Source organism: Hemiscyllium ocellatum, chromosome 50 (genome assembly GCF_020745735.1).
Source record: "Hemiscyllium ocellatum isolate sHemOce1 chromosome 50, sHemOce1.pat.X.cur, whole genome shotgun sequence".
NCBI classification, from domain to species: Eukaryota; Metazoa; Chordata; class Chondrichthyes; order Orectolobiformes; family Hemiscylliidae; genus Hemiscyllium; species Hemiscyllium ocellatum.
In genome coordinates this window covers 7,275,233-7,296,006 of record NC_083450.1, presented here as the reverse complement: position 1 = coordinate 7,296,006, position 20,774 = coordinate 7,275,233, and the positions used below count along the sequence as shown (strand labels likewise).

Sequence of the window (20,774 nt, the reverse complement as noted above, 5' to 3'; positions counted from 1 at the left end):
TTTAAGGAAGGACACTGCCATCCTTACCTGGTCTGGCCTACACGTGACTCCAGACCCACAGTAACTTGCTTGACTCTTGACTGTCCTCTGGGCAATTAGGGACGGGGCAGTAAACGTTGGCTTGGCCAGCCGCACCCTCACCATGTAAATGAATTTTTTTTTAAAAAAAACTGCACTGTACTTGGGGATGTAGGTTTGGGGATCAATATTGGAACCCGGGATATGGCGAGAGTTCAGTGCAAGCCGTCCCTCAGTACCGCATCACTGACGTGGTGGGGGGGGGTGCGAAGGGAACGTGTGCATGTTGGATTCCATGTTTGTTGACCTTCCGACACTCGTTCCTGAAGTGATGGGCATCCCGAGCATGTCTAATCTTTGGTGTTTTTTTGTTTTTGGAAACCTCTACCCCCTGTCATTTCGGTCAGGTGACGAGTTCTCCCAGCTGTCTGGACATGAAGGGTAGCGCCGTGCCTGTTGAGTTCCTCTCCAGGCACAACCCCAACGGCGTCTTCACCTTCGTCGATCACCGGTGCCTGGGCACGGTCGGCTACCAGCCGCAGGTAGGTCCTCACGCCGTCCCCCTGCTGACGAGCCGGTTGGCGTCGGTTGGGCTCTTGCCCCCTTTGGTTGAGAGGTCAGGTGGGTGGAGGGAGGGGGGCGCTCCTGGCAAAGATGGTTAACCTGCCTGCAGTGGCTCTGACGCCAGCTACGCACCCCACCCCACCAAAAAAAAAACCCCCAGCATTTGAAAGGCAATGAGGAATGTGTATTCCTCCAGCGCCTTGTGGGCACTTCGAATTCAGTCAAGTACAGCTTGACGTGTAGTCATTGTCCGTCCATAAAGATGCTTCTCATTTTCTCCCTCTTGGTATGGTGGCTGCCCCGCTCTGAGAAACTGCAGCCCAGTCCATCACGCACACAAGCCAGCCTTCCATCCACTGACTCCATCTACACTTCTCACTGCCTCACCGAAGACCCCTCCCACCCTGGTTACAATCTCTTCCAAGCCCCTTCTGTTCCAAAACATACGTACCAACAGATTCAAGAGCAGCTTTTTTCCCCGCTGTTGTTTTTTCCTTCTTCCCCACCACACTGCTGCCGAACTGCAATAGTGCTTATTCCACCCATGTTGTATGTGTGCGGGTGTGTCTTTCACTGTGTCTCACAAGGAGCACGAATCTCTATTCAATTTCCACCACCAGGTAGAAAAGAAACAGCCAACTGGCCAGTGACAAGCAGTGCCCTTCACATCAAAGGGCAATGCTGTGTGATCAAACAGTGAAGGGGAGGGCAGGGACTCAATCAAAATCGAGTTGGAGGGGGAAATGATGCACTCCACTCCCTGCGGCGCCCACCTCTCCCTGAACAACTCCAGGGTGTTGGTGGACACTGCGTGCTCTCCCCGCTGTCGTTAGACTTACGAATGGACCCCTCAAACTCTGAATTTACATGTTGATCTCTCTCGCTGTATACCTTCCCCACAGCCGAAACATTGTATTCCTCGCTCTATCCTGTTACCCAGAAGCAGTCTGGATGGTTCACCTGCCCCTACTGCAGGCCAAATCAAACTGCTCCCTGTACCATGTGACAATAATGCAGCCAATCAAATGGCAGCCAGTTTGGGCACAGGAGGATCCCGCAAGCTGCAATATTGCGATGACCCACGTTGGATTCTCCACCCTCATTTCTTTTTAACCGTAACGCTGGCGCAAGAATAAGATTTGCCCCAAGAGTACCAGGTAACGCCTGGCACACTGGGCTCGGTAGTGGGGTAAGAGGAGCTGTACTCGTGTGGTACACTCTCTGCTCTGCCCGTAGGAATGGGAGCACAACTGTTGGTTCCATTCCTGTTTTGTGATCGCGTGAACGTGTCTCATTCAGCAAAAATACTGATATCGCTCTCTTCTCTTCCCTCTCTCCCTCCCATCCCCCACTCTCTCTTGCTGTTTCCATTGTTGTTCTGTTTGAAAGGAGTTGTTGGGGAAAGATATTGTGGATTTTGCCCACCCAGAGGATAAGGGACTTTTACAAGACAGCTTTCAGCAGGTAATGTTTTGGAAACTATTCAGGGATATGTCTGTGTGAGCGCAAGCTTCATTATGATGCAGAAAGCAGCGGTTTGTCCTGTTGGAGGCCTGTGCTGGCCAGATGGAGAGTGATCAGTCAGCCTCCCTCTTATCCCTGAGAGGTTATTCCTATAAAGTGCCTGTCTGATATCATAAAATCCCTGTAGTGCAGACAGAGGCTGTTCAGCCCATTCAGTCAGGTAAATCTGCAGATGCCAAATGCCAATCCACCCTAACCTGCACATCCCTGGGCACCACGGGACAATTTAGCATTGCCAATCCACCCTAACCTGTACATCCCTGGGCACTACGGGACAATTTAGCATGGCCAATCCACTCTAACCTGCACATCCCTGGGCACTATAGGACAATTTAGCATGGCCAATCCACCCTAACCTGTACATCCCTGGGCACTATGGGACAATTTAGCATGGCCAATCCACCCTAACCTGCACATCCCTGGGGCACTACGGGACAATTTAGCATGGCCAATCCACCCTAACCTGCGCTTCCCTGGGCACTATGGGACAGTTTAACATGGCCACTCCACCCTAACCTGCACATCCCTGGGGCACTATCGGACAATTTAGCATGGCCACTCCACCCTAACCTGTACATCCCTGGGGCACTAGGGGACAATTTAGCATGGCCAATCCACCCTAACCTGCACTGCCCTGGGCACTATGAGACAATTTAGCATGGCCCATCCACCCTAACCTGCACATCCCTGGGCACTATGAGACAATTTAGCATGGCCAATCCACCCTAACCTGCACTGCCCTGGGCACTATGGGACAATTTAGCATGGCCCATCCACCCTAACCTGCACATCCCTGGGCACTATGAGACAATTTAGCATGGCCAATCCACCCTAACCTGCACTGCCCTGGGCACCATGGGACAATTTAGCATGGCCCATCCACCCTAACCTGCACATCCCTGGGCACCACGGGACAATTTAGCATGGCCAATCCCCCCTAACCTGCACTGCCCTGGGCACTATGGGACAATTTAGCATGGCCAATCCACCCTAACCTGCACATCCCTGGATTGTGGGAAGAACCTGGAGGAAAACAGCACAGACACCGAGGAGAAAAGCGCAATGGCTAAGCAGTTAACACTGCTGCCTTACCGTGCCAGGGACCCGGTTGCCCAAGCGGTGGAGTGTCACCTGCTGGTGCCTTCGGGCCTGATGGCTTTGACAGACTTCGAACCGTACAAGTCTGCAGCACGGAAACAGACCCATTGACCAACATTGTCCTCGCCGCCCACTTTTCACAACTAAATAATACCTGTCTAAATGACCAAATTACACCGGCCGCCTCCACTACCTCTGGCAGCCTATCACTCACCACCCTCCGTGAGAAAATTGCCCCTCTGGAACCTGTCCCCTTGCACCATAAACCTCTGCCGTCCAGTTCTAGACTCCCCAACCCCAGGAGAAAGACTGTTGGCTGCCCACCTTGCCTATGGCCCTCACCTAGACCTCTGAGGTCCCCCTTGGGTTATCTTCACTCCAGGAGAAAGAAGCCCCAGCCTCTCCTTATGACTCAAACCTTCCGGTCTTTCCTGCGTTCCTTCTAGCTTTAATGCTATCCTTCCTGTCATGGGGTGACCTGCTTGCAAAGCACAGCAGTGCCCCTGGCTTACCCGGCTCTCTCCCCCTTTTCCTGTTTCCAGGTGGTCACGTTGAAAGGCCAGGTCCTGTCGGTCATGTTCCGGTTCCAGACCAAGAGCCGCGAGTGGGTGGTGATCAGGACGAGCAGCTTCACCTTCCAGAACCCGTACTCCGACGACATCGAGTACATCGTCTGCACCAACACCAACGTCAAGTACGTCCCGCTATCTGAAGGGGCTTGGGGAATGCTCCACTTGGGAGCTAAACGTTGTCCATGAAGAGTGTTGGTGCCTGGTGTTGGTATTGAAGTCTGAACAGCTTCTCCTGGGGTGGTGGGGCGGGGGATCGATCACAAGCTTTGGCTGTTATTTTTTGCCTGTACCGAATTGCCCCTTTGAACTGAGTGCCTTATTAGTGCTGTTGAGGAAAAGTCGTGCCTGCTGCTATGGCGTCTGGAGTCATGCGTAGTTTCAGACCAGACAATGGCACCGTATTTCATTCGCCAGGTAGTGAACCAGATGAGGTTTTTTTTAATTTAACCCCAACATTTGGTGATTCTTACCATCTCGGTGACAAGCTTGCAATTCCAGAGTTTGTTGATGGAATTAACATTCGAGCGTGTGTCCTCTGGGTTACCCAGTACGCCATTGGTCAAGTCTTTTCTGATCTGATGTCCGTGCCTGCTAGGAGGTGAGGTTGGGCCATTATTCAGATGGAGAGAATCTGGCTAATCTTATTCTTCAACATATTGAGGAACACTAAGGGGTGGAAACATGTCGCGGTCAGTGTAGTCCAAGAGAGGAGCTAATTCAGCAATTGGGATTGAACTAAGAATACATTAGAATTGGTTCGAACCTTCTCCCACCTCAGGTGAACAGAAAACTGGTGGCATTTCAGAGTGGCAACGAGTATGTTCTCCCTCGGGTCACTGTTTCTCAACCAACGTCAGTTCAAAAAAACCGCCTATGTGACATGAACAATAGTAAGCCATTCGGCCCCTCAAGCCTGCACTGCTGTTCAACAGGAGTGTGGCTGATCAAACGTTCCTCGTGTCTCGACGTTGCTGGAAAAGCTCAGCAGATCTGGCAGACTCTGCGGAGTGAAATCCGAGGTAACGTTTTGGGTTGAGTGACCCTTCCTCAGAACCGTTCTGAGGAAAGGCCGCTCGACCCGAAAGGTTAACTCTGATTTCTCTCCACCGGTGCTGCCAGACCTGCTGAGCTTTTCCAGCAATTGTTTTTTTGTTTCTGATTTACAGAGTCCGCAATTCTTTCAATTCCTCGTGTCCACTTGCCTACCCTTTCCCTTGTTTCCCCGCCTCATGAAGAATCTTAAATATACACAAGGGGTCTGGCCCCACAGCTCTCTGCAAGGAGTTCCAAAGATTCTCGACCTCACCTTAGTCTTTATTCTGTGATATTGCCCTCTGACAATAGACAATAGGTGCAGGAGTAGGCCATTCAGCCCTTCAAGCCTGCACCGCCATGGCTGATCATTCCTAATCAGTAACCGCTTCCTATCTTATCTCCATAACCCTTGATCCCACTATCTTTGAGAGCTCTATCCAACTCTTTCTTAAATGAATCCAGAGACTGGGCCTCCACTGCCCTCTGGGCCAGAGCATTCCACACAGCCACCACTCTCTGGGTGAAGAAGTTTCTCCTCATCTCTGTCCTAAATGGTCTACCCCGTATTTTAAAGCTGTGTCCTCTGGTTCGGCACTCACCCATCAGCGGAAACGTGTTTCCTGTCTCCAGAGTGTCCAATCCTTTCATAATCTTATACGTCTCAATCAGATCCCCTCTCAGTCTTCTAAACTCAAGGGTATACAAGCCCAGTTGCTTCAGTCTTTCAGTGTAAGGTAATCCTGCCATTCCAGGAATTGACCTCGTGAACCTACGCTGCACTCCCTCAATAGCCAGAATGTCTTTCCTCAAATTTGGAGACCAGAACTGCACACAGTACTCCAGGTGTGGTCTCACCAGGGCCCTGTACAGCTGCAGAAGCACCTCTTTGCTTCTATATTCAATTCCTCTTGTTATGAAGGCCAGCATGCTATTAGCCTTCTTCACTACCTGCTGTACCTGCATGCTTGCCTTCATTGACTGGTGTACAAGAACACCCAGATCTCTTTGTACTGCCCCTTTACCTAAATTGATTCCATTGAGATAGTAATCTACCTTCCTGTTCTTGCCACAAAAGTGGATAACCACACATTTATCCACATTAAACTGCATCTGCCATGCATCTGCCCACTCACCTAACCTGTCCAGGTCACCCTGTAATCTCCTAACATCCTCCTCACATTTCACCCTGCCACCCAGCTTAGTATCATCAGCAAATTTGCTAATGTTATTGCTGACACCATCTTCTATATCATTAATGTATATTGTAAAAAGCTGCGGTCCCAGCACTGATCCCTGCGGCACCCCACTGGTCACTGCCTGCCATTCTGAAAGGGAGCCGTTTATCACTACCCTTTGTTTCCTGTCAGCCAACCAATGGAGTCTGGTCCTAGACTCTTCCCATGAGGGGAGAAACATCCTCTCAGCACTTACTCTGTGAAGCCCTTTTAAGGTTCCTATCTCTCTCTCCATGAGATCGCCACTCATTCTTGACTCCAGTGGGTAGAGGACAGTCCCTCCCTGCCAGGGATCGTCCCTGATGGTCTGGGTCCTTCTCCGTGTTCCGGTTTGCCGAGTTTACTTTGACCGAAATGGCTCTGAGAAAGTGAGGACGGCAGATGTTGGAGAGTCCAAAGGTGTGGTGCTTTAACAGCGCAGTCGGTCAGGCAGCATCCGAGCAGCGTGAGAGGTGACGTTTTGGGGCACCATTCATCAGAGGGTCAGTGTGGACTTAGAATAGTACAGCACGGAAACAGACCCTTCAGTCCAACTCGTCCACGCCAACCCAATCTAGTCCCACCTGCCATCACCCAGCCCATTACCCTCCAAACCCTTCCTATTCACTTACCCATCCAGATGCCTTTTAAATGTTGCAATTGTACCAGCCTCCACCACTTCCTCCGACAGCTCATTCCATACACCTACCACCCCCTACGTGGAAAAAGTTGCCTCTTAGGTCTTTTTTAAAAATATTTCTTTCCCCTCTCACCCTAAACCTATGCCCTCTAGTTCTGGACTCCCCCACCCCAGGGAAAAGACCTTGTCTATTTACCCTATCCATGCCCCTCATGATTTTACAAACCTATAAACCTCAGCCTCTGACGCTCCAGGGAAAACTGTTCCAGCCTCTCCCTGTAGCTCAAACCCTCCAACATCCTTGTGAATCTTTTCTGAACCCTTTCAAGTTTCACAACATCTTTCCGATAGGAAAGAGACCAGAACTGCACACAATATTCCAACAGTGGCCTAACCAATGTCCTGTACAGCTGCAACATGACCTCCCAACTCCCGTACTCAATATTCTGACCAATAAAGGAAAGCATACTAAATGCCGCCTTTACTATCCTATCTACCTGCGACTCCACTTTCAAGGAGCTATGAACCTGCACTCCAAGGTCTCTTTGTTCAGTAACACTCCCTAGGACCTTACCATTAAGTGTATAAGTCCTGCTAAGATTTGCTTTCCCAAAATGCAGCACCTCACATTTATCTGAATTAAACTCCATCTGCCACTCCTTGGCCCATTGGCCCATCTGGTCCAGATCCTATTGTAATTTGAGGTAACCCTCTTCGCTGTCCACTACACCTCCAAGTTTGTCCTCTGTAAACTCACTAACTATACCTCTTCACACATCCAAATCGTTTATATAAATGATGAAAAGTAGAGGACCCAGCACCGATCCTTGTGGCACTCCACTGGTCACAGGCCCCCAGTCTGAAAAACAACCCTCCACCACCACCCTCTGTCTTCTACCTTTGAGCCAGTTCTATATCCAAATGGCTAGTTCTCCCTGTATTCCGTGAGATCTAACCAGTCTCCGATGGGGAACCTTGTCGAACACCTTACTGAAGTCCATATGGATCACATCCATCGCTCTGCTCTCATCAATCCTCTTTGTTACTTCTTCAAAAAAAAACTCAATCAAGTTGGTCACTGGTCTATAGTTCCCTGGCTTGTCCTTACCACACTTCTTAAAAAGTGGCACCATGTTAGCCAACCTTCAGACTTCAGGCCCCTCACTTGTGACTATCGATGATACAAATATCTCAGCAAGGGGCCCAGCAATCACTTCCCTAGCTTCCCACAGAGATCTAGAGTACGCCTGATCAGGTCCTGGGGATTTATCCACTTTTATGCGTTTCAAGACATCCAACACTTCCCCCTCTGTAATTTTGATATTTTTCAAGGTGTCGCCATCTATTTCCCTACATTCTATATCTTGCATCTCCTTCTCCTCAGTAAACACTGATGGGCTGAAGGGCCTGTTTCCACACTGTAGGGATTCTATCAATGTACAAACTCCACACAGACAGTCATCCAAGGTTGGAATCAAACAGAGTTCATCACTCATTCCTGATGAAGAGCGTATGCTGGAAATGTCGACTCCCTTGCTCCTTGGATGCTCCATGACCGGCTGTACTTTTCCAACGCCACACTCTTTGGCCAATATGGCTGTTGTCTCTCCTCCACTATAAAAGAGACCACACTTCCAAAAAGTATATAGACAGCTTTACTCTGTTTTATACCCCAAAACATTGGATTGTTTCATTGGTTTTCATATTATTCAAATTTGATTGGATTTTGGTATCTTGGGGCATAATTTTAAGCTGGCTGAATTTGAATTTGTTGTTTTCTCATGGCAACTCAGCAGCAGCTATTTGTTTCCCAAGTGGTCCATTCTTCCTTTGTTCAGGATTCTGTGTGCGTTGTCAGTCCTTGCTAGCGTTTCAGCTCTCTTAAAGGCACAGTACACCTCTGCACCTTCATGACATGATGTTTGTATGAATGACTTCGAGGTGTGCTAGTCTGTCCTACGTTGAAGCAAGTGATGGACATGAGTTTGTTCCCACAGGCACCTGCAGCAGCCTCCTGCCATCGCTGGTCAAGAAGATCTCAGCTATGAGCATTCCCAGGTAAATGAATATCGGTGTCAGTCTCCGACCCTGGCCGTCTCGGACTGCGTATTAGCTTCCCAGTGGATGCTGGTCGCAGCTGTCCCACCACCACCGTCGCTGCCACCGCCCCCTGATGTTGGAACGAGGCTGTTGGGTAGACCAGGCACTTGGAGTGTAGCCCACGTCAGCCTGGGGTCAATCTCTGAGCTGTTCTCTCCCATCTGGCTCAGGAAGGCCCCGTCGCATCTGTGCTGGCCCTCCGAATGTGGGCTGCGCTCTCTTCCCCCCCCCCCCCCCGGTGTGACCAGAGAGGAAGAGCCATCAGCAGGGAACTTCCTCTCCAGAAGCCTGGCTCTGACCCAGCGCAGCCTCCCGTTCTTCCACTGATTCCTGCCGGCCTTTGACCGCGGGCTTCAGGAAATCGAGCTGGGGCTGGGGGAGTGGGGCGTGGTGGACATCCCCCATTTTCCCCTCTCCGGCAGCTACACCGGAGGGGTGTCGCGGAGGGTTGGCGTGACACAGGTCCATCCGCCTGCGTCCCAGCTGTCCCGAGCGACGTCTCCCTGTGGTAGTTTGACTTGGGGGACAGGGGGCAGGGGAAGCAGGCGGGCACGTCGACCTCGCTTTGAGCCGGCCCTGATTGACTCTGATCCTCCTAGGTTGCTGCACCGTCGGAGCACCCGAAACCGATCAGCAAAGCAGAGCCCATGTACAGTCAGGAAACCGACCCGCGCTACTCCGAGATCTACTCTGCCCTTCCCACAGGCAAGCCAGCCGCTCGGTGGCCTCTCCCGTTAAATCTTTGCGAACGGCGGGGCGATTGGGGTGGGGGTGGTGTTGTCGTCAAGGGAGGTGGAGCAACGCAGCTTTGGGAGGGAAGCATTAAATTAAGACCCCCCCCCCCCCGCCCCCAGTGATTCTTACACCGCCTGTGTTTGGAAGAAGAGCATAGTGGGTGGGTGTTTTTGGGAGGGAGGGTCATAGGCAGTTCTGTCTAACGTACTGGGGGCAGATGTTTGTCCTTTGACCTCCATTGGGTCATCTGTGGTCATGATGGCAGCGCTCCTCACAGAAGCTTGCTGTCTGCATATTGACTGTTGCACTGCCTTCGCCACAGCCGGTTTCTTTCTCTTATTCACCTGCGGGATGTCTGTAGCTGGGCTAGCATTGACTGCCAGAGGTATTGTGGGTCTGGAGTCACATGTAGGCCAGACCCAGGTAAGGAAGGCAGATGAGCATAAGACAGTAGACACACTTGATGTCGTGCCAGCCTTTTCTCTTACTCTAAGTTCAAACTAACCTACATTCACTTCATTCGCGTCCATGTGCCTATCCAAGAGTCACTTGAACATCCCCATCTGACTCTAGTACCACTGCTGGCAATGCATTCCACACCCTAAGGGACATTAGTGAACCAGATGGGGTTTTCCAACAATCCACAAGGAATTCATGGTCATCGTTAGACTTGTAATTCCAGAATTTTATTGAATTCAAATTCTGCCATAATGGGATTTGAACTCTGGTTCCCCAGAACGTTAGCTGTGTCCGCACTAAAGTCGAGAGGTGATAGCACTAGGGCACCGCTTCCATTTTTAATCTGTTCTTGTTTCTGTGAAATGCCTCGGGAAGTCAGGTGGCCGACGGAGGACTCTGTTCTGCTGCAGTCAGTCACTTGATGTGTGTGTTGACGGTCGTTTCCTTGCCTTGATGCAGCTGAACAGAGTAAGGTGATTCCCTCAACGCCGGGTACCGGGACTCAGCAGATCTTCCAGCAGGGGACCTCCTTCCCATCAGCACGGCCCGCACAGAACTTCAGGTACCCTGTGGTGTCCCGCGGGAGACAGAAGTGTCTCCCGATGCTGCACATGGAGATGTGCCGGAAAGCCGAATGTGCTGTCGTAGAATCGTAGAATCTCTGCAGCGCGGAAGCAGGGCGTGTGTTCCATCGGGTCCGTGCCAAACCTCTGAAGGCCATCGCACGCTTTCCCAAACCCTGCATTTTCCCATGGCCAACCCACCCTAACCTGCACATCCCCGGGCACTACGGGACAATTTAGCATGGCCAATCCACCCTAACCTGCACATCCCTGGGCACTACGGGACAATTTAGCATGGCCAATCTACCCTAACCTGCACATCCCTGGGCACTATAGGACAATTTAGCATGGCCAACCCACCCTAACCTGCACATCCCTGGGCACTATGGGACAATTTAGCATGGCCAATCCACCCTGACCTGCACATCCCTGGACACTATGGGACAATTTAGCATGGCCAATCCACCCTGACCTGCACATCCCTGGACACTATGGGACAATTTAGCATGGCCAACCCACCCTAACCTGCACATCCCTGGGCACTATAGGACAATTTAGCATGGCCAACCCACCCTAACCTGCACATCCCTGGGCACTACGGGACAATTTAGCATGGCCAATCCACCCTAACCTGCACATCCCTGGACACTATGGGACAATTTAGCATGGCCAATCCACCCTAACCTGCACATCCCTGGGCACTATGGGACAATTTAGCATGGCCAATCCACCCTAACCAGATGAAACCGATGCAGTCACAGGACGAATGTTCAGTCTGCACACAAGCAGTCACCCGGGTCTCTGGCACCGTAGGGTAGCGGTGCAAACCACTGAGCCACTGTGTAGCGCAAGTCACACGACTCCAGTCTTCACTTGATGAAGGGGCAGTGCTCCGAAAGCATGTGATTTCAAACAAACCTGTTGCACCTTGAGCTGGTGCCGTGTGACCTCTAACCTTGTCTGCGCCAGTCCAAGCCTGGCACCTCCAGACCAGAGGAGAATGAGCTGAACTTCTCTGGCTTCGCTCCGTCTGCGAATGGAAGCCCCAAACAGTTTCGTACAGGTCATATCTCCCTCCATAACCCCCCCCTCGTTGGTCCCGAGACGCATGGAAAGTGTAGCGAGGGCATGCGGGGGGGGGTGTGTGCCGTGCCGTGGCGTCTTGCCTCTGCCTCTGACCGCTCCTCCTCCCTTCCCCGCCAGCTCCGCCATGGTGGCTCCTGTGAACATTGTCCAGCAGCCGGCGTCGGCAGGGCAGATCCTGGCTCAGATCTCACGGCAGTCGGTCAGCGGTCAAGTTACCGGCAACACCTGGAGTGGAAGCCGCCCGCCGTTCCCAGCGCAGGTTTGGACACCTTTTGTTTTAAAAAAGAAATTTCCGGCATCGTCGGTTTGTGTCCCTGCCTTCCCGATCCCTGTAACCTTGCCTTGGGATCACAGGGTAGTGGCACGTGATCCCAAAAGGATCAATTGCAAGTTGGTTCGCTGATGTGGGAGAGGCTGAACAGGCTAGGGCTGTTTTCCCTGGAGTGTCGGAGGCTGAGGGGTGACCTTATAGAGGTTTATAAAACCATGAGGGGGCATGGATAGGGTGAATAGACAAAATCTTTTTGCCTGGGATAGGGGAGTCCAAAGTTCAAAGGGCACAGGTGTAAGGTGGGAGGGGAAGGATTTAGAAGGGACCGAAGAGGCAACATTTTCACACAGAGGGTGGTACGTGTATGGAACGAGCTGCCAGAGGAAGTGGTGGAGGTTGATACAATGACAGCATTTAAAAGGCACCTGGATGGGGACATGGATAGGAAGGGTTTGGAGGGAGATGGGCCAAGTGCTGGCAAATGGGACCAGACTAATTTAGGACATCTCGTCAGCATGGATAAGATGAATGGAAGAGTCTGTTTCCTTGACGTACATCTCTATGACCCGAAGGGGCAACGTTTTCACACAGAGGGTGGTGCGTGTGTGGAATGAGCTGTCAGAGGAAGTGTTGGGGGCTGGTACAATGACAGCATTTAACATCTTAATGGGGACATGGATAGGAAGGGTTTGGAGGGAGATGGGCGGGTGCTGGCGAGTGGGATTAGATTAATACAGAATGTCTGGTTGTCACGGATAAGTTGGACCAAAGGGTTTGTGTCCATGTACATCTCTGTAACTCTGTGGGAATCGCTAGCTAGACTGGCAAGACTTTCCCTACCCTGGGGAAAGCTGTGGCGAGTCACTGCTTAGAACCGAGTGGTGTGTAGATGCACCTTCCTAACGGCACTGCAGGACTTCCTGGATTTTGACTCCTGAGCAATCGAGGGGCGGCTGACATATTTTTGAATCTGGGTGGTGCTTGGCTGGGATTGCGTTCTCTTACATCTGCTGGCCTTGCCCCTGTAGAGGGTAGAGGTCCTGGGTTTGCAAGGTGCCATCTTGGCGTGACGGTACCTCCTTGTGGATGGTACACACTGCTGCTGCTGCAGTGAGGGAGGGAGTGGGCGTTAAAGGTGGTGGATGGCGTTACAATGGAACCAATTGCTTTGCTTTGTTCTGGATGGTGTCGAACCTCACGATTGTTGGAGCTGCCATCCTTCCAGGCATGTTGGGTGTATTTCCTCACGCTCCTGACTGACTGGTGCCTTGACCCCAGTGGATTCTGGATGCACTCCTGCGGTTTTTGCAAGTCAAAGGTCCTCGCCGGGTGCTGGTGCCACGAAGGAAGCCTCGAGACTCAAGAAGTGCCGAAGGAGGCCATTCGGCCCATTAAGACTGCACCGATCCTTGAAGAGCATCCCACCCAGCCAACATGTAATGGGGCTTTTATTATGGCTGTTTAGATCAGAGTGGGTGCAGGAAAAGCACAGCAGGTCAGGCAGCATCCGAGGAGCAGGAAAATCGGGCAAAAGCCCTTCATCGGGAATGGCTGACCCACATGACCTGCACATCTTTGAATTGTTGGGGTAAAAAAAAACCCACAGTACTTGGAGGAAACCCACGCAGATTTGGAGAGAATGTGGAAACTCCCGAGGCGGGAATCGAACCTGGGTCCCTGGCGCTGTGAGGCAGCGGTGCTAACCACCGAGCTGCCGAAATCGACTGGATCTATTCGGGGTCTGGGGTCGTGTCTTTGCTAAATTAAGGAGATTTAGCCATGAGTGGGCAGTGAAGATGGTTATCTGAGATACTAAGGACTGCAGATGCTGCAAGTCAGAGTCGATAGAATGTGGAGCTGGAAAAACGCAGGTTGGAAAGCATCGGATGAGCAGGAAGGTCGATCTTGATCGATTGGGTCAATGGGCTGAGGAGTGGCAGATAGCCTCTAATTTGGATAAATACAAGGGATTGTGTTCTGGTGAAAGAAACAAGGACAGGCTTTATAAGTTGTGTTGGAGAGCAGAGACCTAAGGGATTCAGGTCCGTCATTCTTTGGAATGGGCGTGGCAGGGTGGTCAAGAGGCGTTTAGCACGCTTGCTTGCCTTCCTTACTCACTCTTCGAGGATAGGGGTTGGGACATCCTGTTGAGGATGTACAGGACTTTGAAGCCAGTTCTGGCCACTCTGCTGTGGGAAGGATGTCACTAAGCTGCAGAGGGTTCAGGAGAGATTTACCAGGATGTCACTGGGAATGGAGGGCTGGACCTATTTAAAAATGGGCTGGGACTTCTTTCAGTGGAATGTGGGCGGGTTGTGAGGTGACCTATTTTGTAGAGGTTTATGAGGGGTATAATTAAGGTGAATAACTAAGGGCTTTTCCAGAGGGTAGGGGGGAGGTAAATTCAAAACTAGTGCATGCATTTTTTTAATGTGAGACTAGAAAGAGATTTAAAAAGGACACAAGGGGCCGTTTTTGGTTTTTAGAGGGTGGTTCCTGTGTGGAATGAAATCCCAGTGGAAATGGTGGACGCAGGTACAGTTATAACGCTTAAAAGACATTGAAAAGGAAAGGTTTGGAGGGATATGAGGCAGGAGCAGGTGGGTGGGACTAGTTTAGTTTGGGGTTGTGGTCGGCATGGACTGGTTGGGCCGAAGGATCTGTATGACATGAGGATTTGAGCTACAGGGAGAGGTTGAACAGGCTGGGGCTGTTTTCCCTGGAGCGTCGGAGGCTGAGGGGAGACCTTATAGAGGTTTATAAGATCATGAGGGGGCATGGATAGGGTAAATAGACAAGGTCTTTTCCCTGGGGTAGAACATAGAAAAATACAGCGCAGTACGGGCCCTTCGGCCCTCGATGTTGCGCTGATCCAAGCCCACCTAACCTACACTAGCCCACTATCCTCCATATGCCTATCCAATGCCCGTTTAAATGCCCATAAAGAGGGAGAGTCCACCACTGTTACTGGCAGGGCATTCCATGAACTCACGACTGAACTCTGGGGAGTCCAGAACTAGAGGGGCATAGGTTTAGGGTGAGAGGGGAAAGGGACCTGAGGGACAATGTTTTTCAGGTCGAGGGTGGTGCGTGTATGGAATGAGCTGCCAGAGGAAGTGGTGGGGGCTGGTACAATGACAGCATTTAAAAGGCATCTGGATGGGGACATGAATAGGAAGGGTTTGGAGGGAGATGGGCCGGGTGCTGGCAGGTGGGACTAGATCGGGTTGGGATATCTGGTCAGCATGGAAGAGTTGGGCCGAAGGGTCTGTTTCTGTGCTGTACATCTCTCTGTACGAACTGGCAGCGGGGTTTCCTGTGATGGTGACGCTGTGAGAAGAGTCACCATCCTGCCCCATGGCCTTTCTTCCCCCCCCCCCCCCCTCCTAACCTCCTGTCCTCTGTGTTCTTCTAGCAGATAGCAGCCCAGGGGGCAAAGACGCAGTCGCCCCAGTTTGGCCTGGCAGCCTCCCGGAGTTTTACAGCCAACACTGCTTCCTTCAGCCCCCTTGCCAGCCCTGTCGCCACGTCCACGGCAGGGGGCACCGCCTACCCGTCCCTTGCTAACCGCACGTCTGCTTTCGGTAGGTGACCAATCTCGCTCTTACAACATAGATCTAGGACAGGCCCTTTGGCCCACTGTGTCTTATCGAGGATTATAAGTCTCTTGCCCCGCTCCGCTCCGTGTTTCTGAGTTGCAGAGAGAGGAGCAAACCCCTGCACCAACCGCACACCATTCACTGTCTCCCTCCTGACCCCACGCCACGGCCAGAGAGCGTGGATTAGCCCCGACTGCTGAGGTATTTGGCAATCTTACGTTCCATCCTGACGAGCTTGAGACCGAAAGCTGTGCATCTCTGGTGCAAAAATGTGTCGCTGGAAAAGCGCAGGAGGTCAGGCAGCGTCCGAGGAGCAGGAGAATCGACCTTTCGGGCATAAGCCCTTCTTCGTTCCTGCGCTTTTCCGGCGTCACACTTTTCAGCTCTGATCTCCAGCACCTGCAGTCCTCACTTCCTCCATCTCTGGTGCCTGTTCTCCCCTCGAGACCGCAACCCCCCCCCCCCCCCCCCCCCCAAAAGCCTGCCCAATTCACGCTGAAATAGAGGGGCTGGCAGCAGAAAGCTGGGATGCATCATAAAGGCCAGCAGCGATCCCGTTGGGCTGAATGGCCAGATACGACACGACTTGACTACGGATTGGGAAGATTTTAGACCAGCGTTCATTTTGCTCTCCCTGTCGTGTTGCTACGTACCCATGTCGCGAATCGTTATGTTTTCCCCCTCTAATGACCCTGACAGTCCTCGTGAAGACAGTGTGCGTGTGTCAGCTTTCCTTCTACCGTTGTTTCATTCTGCCCCACGAGTGGAAGTGCTGCCTTCGCTTTTAATAACGAGCGTTATTTATTTATTTATTTAATTTTTTCTCTCTCCTTCGGCAGCTGAAGCTGGGCAGACAGGCTCGCCGTTCCAGAGCCGGCCCGCGGACAGTGGCTCGGTGTGGCCTCAGTGGCAGGGTCAGCATCACTCCCAGGCGTCCACCGAACAGCAGAGCCAGCCCGAGGTGTTTCCGGTGAGCAGCCCTCGCTGCCCGTACCGCCCTACCGCGCAATTAGGCGGGGCAGATTGAAAAGAGGTTTGAAATCACAGGAGGGGGTGCGCGACCCGACTGTGTCATGACTGTGGAGGGGCCAGTGTTGGACCAGGGTGGACAGGCATCCCTGGTGAAGGGCCTTTGCCCGAAACGTCGATTTTCCTGCTCCTCGGATGCTGCCTGACCTTATAAGACCATAAGACATAGGAGTGGAAGTAAGGCCATTCGGCCCATCGAGTCCACTCCGCCATTCAATCATGGCTGATGGGTATTTCAACTCCACTTATCCACATTCTCCCCGTAGCCCTTAATTTCTCGTGACATCAAGAATCTATCGATCTCTGCCTTGAAGACATTTAAATCCCGGCCTCCACTGCACTCTGCGGCAATGAATTCCACAGGCCCACCACTCTCTGGCTGAAGAATTGTCTCCGCATTTCTGTTCTGAATTGACCCCCTCTAATTCTCAGGCTGTGTCCACGGGTCCTAGTCTCCTCGCCTAACGGAAACAATTTCCTAGTGTCCACCCTTTCCAAGCCATGTATTATCTTGTACGTCTCTATTAAGTCTCTCCTTAATCTTCTAAACTCCAATGAATACAATCCCAGGATCCTCAGCCGTTCCTCGTATGTTAGATCTACCATTCCAGGGATCATCCGCGTGAATCTCAGCTGGACACGTTCCAGTGCCAGTATGTCCTTCCTGAGGTGTGGGGACCAAGACTGGACACAGTACTCCAAATGGGGCCTAACCAGAGCTTTATAAAGTCTCCGTAGCACATCGCTGCTTTTATATTCCATACTTTTCCATCACCCGCTCTAATCTTGACTCTAATCTCCAGCGTCCGCGGTACCCACTTTCGCCAGAGTTCTAAATCGCCAGCTTATAGTCCAACGGGTTTATTTGGAAGTGGGTCCTGCAGACGCTAGAGATCAGAGTCAAGATTAGAGTGGGCGCTGGGAAAAACACTGCAGGTCAGGCAGCATCCGAGGAGCAGGAAAATCGGCATTTCGGGCAAAAGCCCTTCAGAGATCCCTGACGAAGGGCTTTTGCCCGAACCGTTGATTTTTCCTGCTCCGTGGATGCTGCCTGACCTGCTGTGTTTTACCCAGCGCCCACTCTAATCTTGAGGTTTATTTGGAAGACCAAGCTTTCGGAGTATACTGCTCCTTGGCCGGATAGCTAGTGGGCAGGATCATAAGGTGTAGAATTTACAGCAAAAGATTAGTGTCATGCAACGGAAATGATAAACAAAACTAGAATATTGTTAAATCCTTCATCTTAACATCAATCTCGGTTTGTTCAATATATCCAAATATCCATGACACTAGTCCTTTGCTATAAATTCTGTGTCTTTCGATCCTTAGTCACAGTTACCTGATGAAAGGTGGTGCTTCCAAGTAAACCTGTTGGACTATAACCTGGTGTTGGGTGATTCTTTTTTTTGTGTGTGTATCCTCCACTGGGCGGGAGGGGCCCGGTCACTGGGCGGGAGGGGCCCGGTCACTGGGCGGGAGGGGCCCGGTCACTGGGCGGGAGGGGCCCGGTCACTGGGCGGGGACACAGTTCGAAGAGAATCGGAGGTGGCGACCACCAGCTGATGGTGGTAAGGAGAGAGAGGCTAGGTGTTCTGTCTGGGGCCGGCCCCTTAGAGGGCAGTGGGAGCTGGTTCAGCGGGGAGGTTCGGAGAGTGAAGGGAGCCTTCCAGATAACTAAGCGATAAGACTCATGGAGGCTGTGGACTGAATAGAGCAGTGGGTATCGGGCGGAGTCCCCTTCATGTGGGTGTCGTTGCTGCGGGCTGCCAGCGTTGCCTGCCTGTCCCTCAACCGTCACTCAGCCTGAGTCTGGCCATTTCAGAGGGCAGTCAATCCATCAGGCCGAATGGCCTGTCACTCTGCAATAGACATGGATTGGATTGGACTGGAGTCCTATCTAGGCTCAGACCAGGTATAGGTGGCGAGTTTATTTTCTCCCTGCCCACCCGTTGGGGGCTTTTTCCCCAAATTGATCACATTTGTCAGTGCCGCCATCCCCGAGCCGAGCTTTCAGTTCCGGATTTGTTTTGGTTGAATTCCAATTCCACCAGGTGGGGTCTCCCACCCCACCCCTGAAGCCTGATGCCCTCTGTGTCACCAGCCCACTGGTAGCTGGCATGGGAGCAGTAGGCCAAATGGATTCCTGTGTGCCAAGGCTCTTGTCTTCTCTGCAGTGTGCCCTCTGTGTGGCCGTGGCCAACCACATCACCAGAGCCGTTGTAACCAAACACCTGCCCCCCCCCCCCCCCCCCCCCCCCAAGCTTCCAAACAGCACAGACTATGTTGCCAGTGGGCCAAGAGGGGTGCCGCGTGGCTGCCAATTGTGGCGTGCTTTGGGCTCTCCGAGTGCTGTGAAAACGCAGACCATTTCTCCTTTCCTAGAGCTTGTCACAGGGAAGGGAGGCTGCCTACTAGGATGCACGGGGCTGTGCGGGTGCCTCAATTTGAGGGGGAGGTGGTAACCCGACTGAATGATGCAGAACAGGCCTTAAGAGGGCAGAGTGGCCTCTTGCTTGCTCTGCTAACCAAGGGGGAAGGGGTGGAAACGTAAATGCGGAAGAGTCGAAGTGCATGAGCGAGCAACGTGTAATGTTTTTTTCTCTCTCTCTCCCACTCCCCGTTTCAGGATATGCTGTCCATCTACGAGGAGCAGGGAACCAGTTACAACAGCGATGAGTTCTCGGAACTCCCCATATTCCCCTCGTTCTCAGAGTAACCGGAAAAGGGAAGCCTTGCCAATGCACATCCAGTCTTCCCACGACCCCCTCTTCCCCCCCCACCCTCCCTCTGAACCCCTGTGAGCATTTCGTTTGTACACTGTGACGCGGCGGAGGTATTTCCACCACCCACCCACGGTCCTGTCGGCACTGAGCAGAGAAGGTGAAGGACATCCCTCCGGCAGGGAGACAGCCGTCCTGTTCCGTGAACCCCCCCACTCTCTTTCTGAACTCGGGGAAGCTTATTGTTTGTGGTCCAGTGCTCCGGCCTGGTCGGAATTCCACCGGGAGGACACGATGCATCTGTGTGTATCCGGAGCAGGGAGTCTCCATTCCCCTCTGCTCAAAGCAGTGCTTGGTATTTGCTCTGTGCCCGTATTCAGGACTCCAGGTGAGACTCTTTGGAGCACTGATGCTGACGTTGGCAGTGTACGTTCCTGCTTGGTCTTGCGCTTGGGTAGTGTTTCTTTCACCCCGCTCCCCCTGTCCCGGGGGGAGAGCGGTCCCCTGACAGACGATGGGGCGCTTTTCCGTCCGGGTGCAGGTCTGCCGACGTGCGTACCCGTCGAGGATGTACTGCAGTGAGGTCTCCTTACAGTAGCACCTTCCAGATCCCCCAAGTTCCACCCGACCCTCTCCAAGGGCACGGAGACCCCCAGTATCTGTAGAATTCCCTCCTGAGCCCCACACATCATCCTGGCTTGGAGCTGTTTCAGTGAGCGCTTCCTTGTCAGTGGACAGAAGTCCCAGACAGTCCTTCCTAATGGTACTCCACCACGTTACGCCCCTCTTTAACAGGATGATTTAGGGGGTGAGAATGAATTTTAAAGCTCGGTGTTGCTTTGCGGGACCCCCTCCCCCGAGATCTCTCACACACACCTCGAGTTGCGGGGGGGGGGGAGGGATAACCTTTTTCTCTCAGTTCCCTTTGAGGTCAAGTGGGCGGGGGACATCTGGCCCGGGCCCTGTGCTTGGAGAGAAGCCTCCCCCAGTCACTTCACCGACCAAGGTCCGTCCCATCTGATGGTGGGTGGTCACTGTCACCTCGGGGGACACCCTCCGCAAAACCGCCCTCTCTCCGACAAAACACAGGCGCTCCCACCCTTCTCACCGGCCCGGTCAGTATGCGGTGTGACTTAACCCTGTGGTTGTAAACGATGGACCAGACAGTGTTCCTCTGCCTGCCTGATCTTGGAGGTCAAGAGTTGACGTGGAGCATTGGCAGCTGCAGGTTGATTTCCCAGCTCCAGATCCCAGGAGCGCAAAATTGGCGCAAACTGTACCTTTTGTTTGTCCACTTTTAACAAAAATGGAAGGAAATGCAGTAACAGGGAGTTTAAGGGGTCCCTGAATCTTGCCTGACCCCTGACCCCAAATGAGGGCGTGACCCCTTTAGGGTTGCGAGCATTTCGCGCCATCGAGGAGGAGCGACCTGTTTTATTTTTTAAACTTCTCATGTGACGGGACTTTCTAAATAGCTTTTATAAAAAAAAGGACTTGTGTAATCTGTGTATGTAACATACTGACCTTGCGCCAGTTTGGAAGGTTTT

General features: G+C 52.3%; 1 protein-coding gene across 2 annotated transcripts in view; it reads left to right on the top strand.

Moving 5' to 3' along the window:
• Positions 1–19,238, top strand: part of LOC132805595 (aryl hydrocarbon receptor nuclear translocator-like) — a 46,424-nt gene extending 27,186 nt beyond the window's left edge. Inside the window, exons 11-20 of one of the 2 annotated variants that reach the window (XM_060820729.1) lie at positions 426–560; positions 1,972–2,046; positions 3,747–3,898; positions 8,663–8,723; positions 9,365–9,470; positions 10,419–10,521; positions 11,726–11,867; positions 15,298–15,463; positions 16,318–16,448; positions 19,134–19,238. In XM_060820729.1, coding sequence (XP_060676712.1) covers positions 426–560; positions 1,972–2,046; positions 3,747–3,898; positions 8,663–8,723; positions 9,365–9,470; positions 10,419–10,521; positions 11,726–11,867; positions 15,298–15,463; positions 16,318–16,448; positions 19,134–19,223 — 1,161 coding nt within the window. In that variant the 3' untranslated portion in view covers positions 19,224–19,238. Of the gene's footprint in view, positions 1–425; positions 561–1,971; positions 2,047–3,746; positions 3,899–8,662; positions 8,724–9,364; positions 9,471–10,418; positions 10,522–11,725; positions 11,868–15,294; positions 15,464–16,317; positions 16,449–19,133 lie in introns of both variants that reach the window. The other variant, XM_060820728.1, reaches the window with a different exon arrangement.
• The last annotated feature ends 1,536 nt before the right edge of the window (positions 19,239–20,774 follow it).